The following is an 8404-nucleotide window of genomic DNA, read 5'->3' as shown; positions in this document are numbered from 1 at the left end:
AGGCGGTAATCTAGTTTTTGCAATTTCCAATGTTTTTAAATTGTTTGAGACCCCCTATGTATATTCCTTCTGGATTCAGAGGCAGGGAGGTGAGGTGGGTGGGGAGAGGCAGAATGGAAGAGGGGAGTGGGTTTGTGCACCAGCTCAGAGTCCCAGTCTTCAGCCCAAGGCAGAAATCTTTGTGTTTCAGTGAATATTCTGCAGACAAAAAGCAAGTGAGGGATTTTGGCTTATAAAAGGGAAAAAAACCCACATCTTTTCTTTTTACCAGAATTTCACTTTACCAGTATAGTGAAGTTACAAGCCTGGGTAGTGAGCAGCTGAGCAGGTGGCAATTGAATAGACAGTCCATCCTCTAACAGAAAAATTTTATTGAGTATATGCACAACTAGGCAAAGCAAAGCAGTGATGTCCAGGTTCTGAAAACAAGATCTCACCAGTCCGTTGGCCAGGCGTCCTGGGAGTCTTGGGAACCCAGAGATAGCTGCTGCAAAGGTCCATGTGGATTCAGCTCCTTTAAGTCCAAGGTGATTACAGGTTTTTCATTCTGCTCATCTTTTATCGTCTTTCCAAGTCTTTGAGGCTGGTAACACCTCTGCCATCTTCAGTGGGTGCTTTTCCTTGCTCAGGCGTTAACGTTCCCTTCTCTTTCCTTCCAAAGACATTGTCCTTGGCTTTCCTTAGCCCCTTCACCTCTGCTTAAGGAGTCTTAAATCACACAGGAGCAACTTCTTCACATTAGCATTTGGGGGTGGGAGGTTCAAAGAAAACTTACTTATGCTAACTCTTGCTTTTTTACTATGCGGGTGATCAAATACTGGAACAGGTTTGCCCAGAGAGGTTGTGGAGTCTCCATCTGTGGAGATCGTCGAAGCCCAACTGGAGACAGTCCTGGGCAATCTGCTCTAGGTGACCCTGCTTAAGCAGGTGGGGTTGGACTAGATGATCTCAAGAGGTCCCTTCCAACTTCAACCATTCTGTGATTCATGCCAAGCGCAGGCTGCTTGGCCTGCCCTCTCCTCCCGGATGGCCCTCTTCTAACAGAGAAGGCCATCCCTCACATCAAGGTCTGGTATGGCATGTGTCCCCACCGCTCAACGCCTACTGGGTTGCAGCCAACAGCGGAGCTAAAAGTTCTTCTTGGTGGCAAACACAGAGGCCAACCCAGTCTTGCCCTTGACTATGGTAGGAGTTTCTTGGCCAGCCGCTGTCCTTTCTCCTGATTGTCAATGTGGAGCTTTACCTGCCTGATCCAGTAACAAGTTGCTACCATGGCAAAGCACACGCAGATTTGCATTAGCACTATAACTACAATGGGGTGCAGCAGCATGTTGAAGATGCCGGTGGCCGTGGGGGACCAGCCAAAGAAAATTTCCCACCAGTGGTGTTCTCCCACCCTCTTAATTCGTTCCATTACCTGTTTTATAACATTGCCATCATGATGTACAGTTATTAGGATCTTTTTAGCTTCTGTCTTGGCATTTTCTAACAGCTGCTGTAAATCCGCATGCTCTAACATTTCTTTTACAAGTGACAAATCCATACCAATGGGGGTCGGGGTTATACTACGATACAAGGTATAGTTTCTGATTAGCAACTGCCTAGTAAACACGGGTGGTTTATACACAAAATCACAGCCTCTAATAGTAGCTACATTGCAAGCACACATATTTGAATCATTAAACACAGTCTGATTATAAAATTCATTAATTTGCACGTGTTTACACCTCGTTCTAAAACACACGCACCCTTTCCCTACGTACACTAACACGGTTTTATTGCTGCTCTGGGGGTTGATCTCAAAATGACACACCCCTTCTTTGGTGTCAAAGCAAACATCGCTTGCCTTAAGGGCATCATCTTCGCATATGAATCCCAGCCCCCTTTCCAAAATGCAGGCTTCCAAATCTACCGATTGCCATTTCCCATGAGACACCCTTGCCCACATGCGGTGGTCCAAGGGGTAGACCACAGACCCATTTGTGTTAACGCCCAGCGCCACGATGGGGTAGACCTTTTCGATGCGAGCCTCTGCCACAGTCAGGACGTGGGCGATGACTGCGTTGAGGACCTGGTCGTGGGTGAAGTTGACAAGCCTCCACCAGGCTTGGAGCTGCCGCTCCTTCTCTGTGGCCGCATCCCACACGATCTTTCGGATCTCAGTGGGGAGGATGCCGTTGTCACCATCTCTCAGGATACCTGCAACAACACTCTGCACCCACATCTGGGCCTGGATGCAACTAAGAGCAAGAGAGACGTTACTTTGTTCGATGCCCAGTGCTCGCAACAGCACCTGATGGTCTTTCTCACTTATTTGTTCCCAGGTGGGCAACACCTCCGACACGAGCCACTGCCCCATCCCAAGGCTGGCCAGGGATGAATTTAGGGGGTTGAGGAGGCCCTGCACGCCTGAGGTGACAGCCTCCAACTTGTTGGCCAAGACCTCAACATTCATGCTGTTGAGGACCCCCAGCCCGGCGCCTCCTCCTCCCAGTGCCGTGGCCAGCAGGTCTCTTCTGGCCCGGGTCCCCTGGATGGAGCGGCTGTGGAGCCATGCCTGCCAGCCAGTGTTGAGGGTGGATAGGAAGGGGGTACAGTGTGGTCTGACGGATGAGATGTTAACGGTGGACAGGGACAACACCACCTTCTTCAGTGATCGGACAGGCCCAGTCAACAGCTCTTGGATGTGATTTTGCTTGACTACATAAGGGCCTATTTTGGAAACAAAAGGTTGCAAGACAGATATGATAGTAAACTCTTTTTTAAATCCGTCAGGGCCTCCTATCCACCACTTTCCTCCAAGCTCGGGGGACATTTTGACGCTCAGGTTTCCTTGACACCATACCTGGAGGTTTATGACCAGGTGTGGACAGTCCCCGTAGTCCTGATTATACCATGAAGCCTCCGCACCTAATTCGGATCTATGAAACATTTTGCTCTCCCGGAGGCAGTTTACTGGCACGACCCACTTGAAGCCGTTAGGGGCACCGATAGTCACGGTGGAACCATTGATTTGCATCGGATCAGTTATACTTTCCTGGGAGTATTTAATTTCCAATTTTACCTGGTTGCCAACTTCAGTGTATTGGGCTGCATGCCAGGCCAAAAAATGGCACTTCGCGATCTTAACAGCAGCAAAGGAGTTCATCGCGGTGTTAATCTTGAATTTAAAGGACAGCCCCATGCTGTTCTGGGCCCAGAGGCAGACCACAAAGACTGGCTGGACCAAGGTAAAATTGCACCAACAGTCCAATTTTTCTATGGCACAGGTTTGTCTCTGATTCTTTTTAGTTTTTACTTCAGTTATGGAGATTTGAGTTACCCGTTGGTGAGTGGATCCATTAATTACCCTGCACCCTACCTTTATTTCTTGTCCCACCTTCCCCAGCAGCTGCGGGAGTCTGTTTGTGCTATCCCAGTTCCACTCATTTTCCAAGTACACCTCTGTCCCATGCATAACCACCGTTAACAAATTTAAGCCTTTGTTAGACTTCAAACCCATGCTTCCCGTGTATTTTATGTGAGCTTGAGACCAGGGCCAATCGGTCTCAATTTTTGTGTACCTCCTAACCCTGTGCTGGGCTGTGGCCCATGTTTCGGGGTGCCTTTCTAAGTGGGAACGACTGACTCTTTGTCTGAGATGCTGATGGATTGGTTGGGCATGTTGGGTGCTCAGCGCTATGCACATACCAGAAAGCAAAGCAAATCCTGCAACCAGAAATTTGAAAGCATTTTCCCCGCAGCGCAAACAGGGCTGATGATGCCACGAAGTTCGCCCTTCCCGCTGGTCACAATTGCCTTCCATTTTCCTTTATCTGCAAAACATAAGCAAGACGGGCTTTCCAGCCCCGTTAATTTCCCTTCCATGCTTTTAATTGCGAAGAATGGAGCCATTTTTCCTGCCTTTTCACCCCCTTTCTGATTTCTACCTGGTACATGGAGGGGCTCGCCTTGTTCACAACCCTAACGGGCCCCATCCATTGGGATTCCAGCACCTGGTTCTTCTCTCTAACCCCCCGATACGTTACCAGGTCCCCCATGTTCCACTCCACGGGGCGCAGCAGTGCTCCCAGCTGCTTATCTATCTTGGGGATGTTGGTCTCCTGCACCAAGGAGAGCTGGTGGTACGTAGCCGACACCGTCCTCAGGAGGTCCTGGACCCACCTGTCCATCAGCACGCGGGGCTGCAGTTCATCCGGCGGCTCCCCTCTTTGCCACCAGTGTCCCGGCAGCCTCAGGTCTCTTGCAGGAGGCAGCTTTTGGGAAGAAGGCGCTTGAGATGCCATGGCCCCCCGTAACGCCAGCAGGACCAGTGGGAGCTTCCTATCCCAGTCCTTCCTTTGCTGGTTCACGAGCTTCCTCAGTGCCATCTTCAGTGGTTGATTGGGCCCCTCCTCCGAGCTGGGCTTCTGGAAATGCCCCATGATGTGAAGTTTCTGCTTGATACCCAGGGCTTGGCACACCCCTTTTGTGACTTCTCCAATGAAGCGCTGGCCGAGGTCCGAGTAGATCTCCTTGGGGGTGCCCCACCGTGAGAAGACATGCTCTACCAGGATCTTCGCGGTTGTGCCAGCCGTGTTGTTTCGAGCTGGAAACGCTTCCACCCACTTGGTGAAGTTATCGCTGATCACTAGGCAATACCTGTTCCCTTGGGCTGTCTGGGGCAAAGGGCCGATAAACTCAATCTGCAACTTGCTCCACGGCCCAGAAATCCTCTGGTGGCCCAGGAGAGCTTTGGCCGTTTTGGCGTCGGGATTGTTGGCCGCGCACGTCAGGCAGTTGCTGACATACCTCTCCACGTCCTCTCTCATTTCGGGCCACCACCCAGCACCCTGCAACCTCACCATGGTCTTGTCTGTCCCCAGATGCCCCTGCTCGTGAGCCAGGGCCACCAGCTCCGTCCGGACGAGTTCAGGCACCACCCAGACCGGGAAGTCCGTCCCCTCCTTCCGCGCCAGGACTAACCCCGAGACATCCTTCCACACCTTGCACCCTTTATACTCCCTGCCCCGCGCTAACTCCTGGATGCTGGGATCTTGTGCCTGCAAGCCCAGCAGGTCCACGCTCTCCCAGTGTCTGCTGGGAGCCACCGACACGGAGCCGTTCTCCACGAGCTTGCTGGCCTTCCACATCAGCCCTTCCTTTGCGCCCTGCTTGGCTTTGGCGTCTGCCTCCTTGTTCCACCTGGCTTCCTCCGTTCCCTTCTTGTGGGCCTTGACCTTAACGATCTGGGCTGGGGGCACCCTCTGCTCCGCCAGCCTCGCAAGGTACAGCAGCTTTTTGGCGTAGGTGATGGGCTTGCCGTCGGCGGACTGCATGTCCCTCTCCCTCCAGAGCGGCAGCCACTCCAGCACCGCCCGCACCACCCAACCCGAGTCCGAAAATATGGCCAGCGGCCGGTCTGCCGGCGTGTTTTCCAGGGCGGCCGTCACGGCCACCAGCTCAGCAGCCTGGATGGAGTGCGGCAGGCACTTCCCCTTCACCACCTCCCCGGTGCCCCGGTTGACGGCAGCGTAGCCCGTGTAGGACACCCCTTCCTCGTGGTAGTTGGACCCATCTACAAACCACACAACGTAACCTTTCTCCTTGGCCTCCTCCAGGCTGAGGCTGCTCTCAAAAAGGGGTGCCCGCCGCGGCTTGGGCTCGGCTGGGGGACCCCCCGGCTCCTCCCTGTCCCTCTCTCCACTAATTACCACCCTGAAGGCGCCAGACGAGGGCTCCCCGACCTCCCCGGGGACCTCCTTGTCGGTCAATGCCAACACCCAGTTGGCCATCCTGGGGCAGCGCAGGGGACCCTCGTCCCCCTTGCCTGACAAGAGGTACCTCGCCGGGGCACGGGAGGTCTTCAGCAGCGCCGGGGACGACCCCACCAGGTACTCCCAGTGCTGCAGGGCCCAGGTCAAGGCTAAAACCTCCCTCTCGTAGTCGGTGAACTGCTGCTCGGCCGGTGTCAGGAGGCGCGAGGTGTGGGCAATGGGAAGGAGGTGGGCACCCTGCTGCTGGCTCAGGGTGGCCCGCAGCCCCTTCCCCGTGCTGACCAGCTGCAGGACGTAGGGTCTGTCCCGCCGGGGATGCGCCAGCGTGGGGGCTTGTGCCACGCTCTCTTTTAAGATTTTCACCGCCTCGTCCTGCTCTGGTCCCCATTGCCAGGGGATGTCCTTCTTCAGGAGGTGGCAGAGGGGGGCAGCTTTCTCCGCATAACCCTCAACAAACTCCCGGGAGAACCTCAGGAGAGCCAGGAAGGACCTCAGGGTGGTGGCATCGGCCGGCGCCGACACCTTCTGTATTAGCTCAACCCTCTGCTTCTCCAGAGAGAGCCCTTCCTCCCCCAGGGTCACCCCCATGTAGGATACCTCCTTCCAGCACAGCTGGGCCTTCATGGGGCTGATCCTGAAGCCTGTCTTCTGGACAGCCTCCAGCACCTCCGCCAGCACCTCCAGGTTCTCCTCCTTCGTCCGGGTGTGGATGAGGACGTCACCGGCACAGGACAGCACGCTGTCCCGGTGACCGAGCTTCTCCCACATCCTCGCCACATGCACGTGGCAGATGGCGGGGGCATTGTGAAAGCCCGGGGGGACCCTGGCAAAGGCAAACTGCCGTCCTCGAAAGGTGAAGGCAAACTTGTGCCGGGAGTCGGGGTGCAAGGGGATGGCGAAGGACGGGCTGGTCAAGCTGAGCACCGAGAACCACTCGGACCCCCGGGAGATGGCTGCCATGATGTTGGGGTACTTGGCCACCGCAGAGGTCCGCAGTGGGGTGACATGGTTCAGGGCGCTGAAGTCGACCGTCAGCCTCCACGTTTTCCCGTCAGCTTTCCGCAGGGGCCACACCAGGGCGTTGCTGGTACTCTGCTGCTCCACCAGCACCCCCTGCTCCAACAAGGTTTTGACTGTGTCCCACAAGCCGTCCTCAGCCTCAGACGGGTATCGGGGCTGTGGCTGAGGAGGGGGATCTGGCCCTTTGACTGCCACGACAGCATCGATCTGCCCACAGTCTAGCTTGTTCCTCGCCCAGACCTGGGGGAATTGCTCTGTGACCCGTTTCACCCGGGGCTCCCACTGAGGGTGGACCAGGAGCTCAGGGGCTTTCACCGCCATCACCCTGTGGCTTGCCGGGATGATGGGCACATCGCTTTGGGGGCAGCGTAATAGCGCTTGGTTTGCCAGGTCCACCACCACCCCCATCTTTGTCAGCGCAGAGATTGCCAAAATTCCTGGCTTTCCCTTAATTTCCATTTTCCCAAATTTTTCAGACCCTTTGGCAGTCCCAATTTCAAAGGGTACGGGCCCTGTGAACGGCACTGAGGATTTTTGGCCGTTCGGCCCTGTCAATTCAATAATTTCGCAAGTTTGGAAGAGCCCGGCTTCGCCGGGGGTCATACTCAGAATCGAATAAGAGGCACCAGTATCAATTAACATCACTTGTCCAAGCACCCCTCCTCCAATAGTTGTATCAACTATCAGGCGCCCCCATGAATCGGTCTTAATCGGTGCCACAAAAAGGGGCGATGCGGGTGCCTGGCAGCCCTATTGCTGAGCCTTAGACCCCGGGTCAATCGGGTTGGAGCTGCTGTGCTTTTTGGTCTCGTGCAGGGCCAGTTTTCGGAAGAGCTCCGCATCCGGCAAGCCATCGATATCCTCCTGCTTCTCGTATTTTATCAAGCGCTTCCTCAGCTCAGCCCGCCAAGGGTTGGACTTTTGAAACCTCAGCCCCTGCTGGTTCTCCTTCCCCAAACCACCCTTGCCATCGAGATCTTTTCGGTTGTCTCCTTGCATTTTTCTCATCCCCGGATTTTGGAAGGACACGGCTGAGGTTTTCCCTTTCTTCCCCCCCAGCATGTACCCTGGGAACGCCTGCTTTTGCAGCTCAAAATTCTGGGTCAGGATCTGCTCCAGCTCTGACAGCGGCTTTCTGGCCGCATCCCCACCAGCAATCACCCGCAACGGGGGGGTCAGCCCCACCACCAGCGGCTCCTTGAATTCGGGCCTATCAAAATTGAGGGGGGACTCCTTTGAGCCAGGCAGCCCGGCCATCTGGTAGAGCATCTTCTTACGGTTAACATAGGCGTCCGGCCGCTCCTCGGGGTTTTGCTTCTCCTGGTGGAAGAGCACTAAGGGGTTGACCTCTGGGAAGAACACCTTCAGCACGGCCAACTGGACATCCCTGATGTCCTGCACATTGCCCATCTGCACGTCCCCCGGCAGCACCGCAAAATCGTCCGGTTTCATGCACTTTCTCACGATATCTATCAGGTCACTCACCGAGTTGCCGCTCTGGCACCTGGGCAGCCGCTGAGCCCTGGACAGCCAGTTGACCGCTGTCTCCTTTGTCAACGGCCCCAGCATCTTCCCCACCGTCTTGAGCTGCTCAGGGGTAAACCAGAGCACGGCCCTGTTGGTGTCTA

At 55.0% G+C, this 8404-nt stretch overlaps 1 protein-coding gene across 1 annotated transcript; it reads right to left on the bottom strand.

Moving 5' to 3' along the window:
* Nucleotides 1-351: 351 nt before the first annotated feature.
* LOC138687716 (uncharacterized) lies at nt 352-3805 on the bottom strand. Its single transcript, XM_069796284.1, has one exon. It carries the CDS (start codon nt 3803-3805, stop codon nt 1181-1183), a length of 2625 nt encoding a protein of 874 aa, XP_069652385.1. The 3' UTR covers nt 352-1180.
* Nucleotides 3806-8404: the final 4599 nt, after the last annotated feature.

The sequence above is a fragment of the Haliaeetus albicilla genome, chromosome 1 (assembly GCF_947461875.1).
Source record: "Haliaeetus albicilla chromosome 1, bHalAlb1.1, whole genome shotgun sequence".
Lineage (NCBI taxonomy): Eukaryota > Metazoa > Chordata > Aves > Accipitriformes > Accipitridae > Haliaeetus > Haliaeetus albicilla.
Note: the sequence above shows the minus strand (reverse complement) of the source record. Positions and strands in the feature narration are given on the sequence as shown.

Bases quoted from the DNA above. Each gene is read 5' to 3' on its own strand.
- LOC138687716 (XM_069796284.1), bottom strand. From the start codon at position 3,805: ATGGAAGGCAATTGTGACCAGCGGGAAGGGCGAACTTCGTGGCATCAT.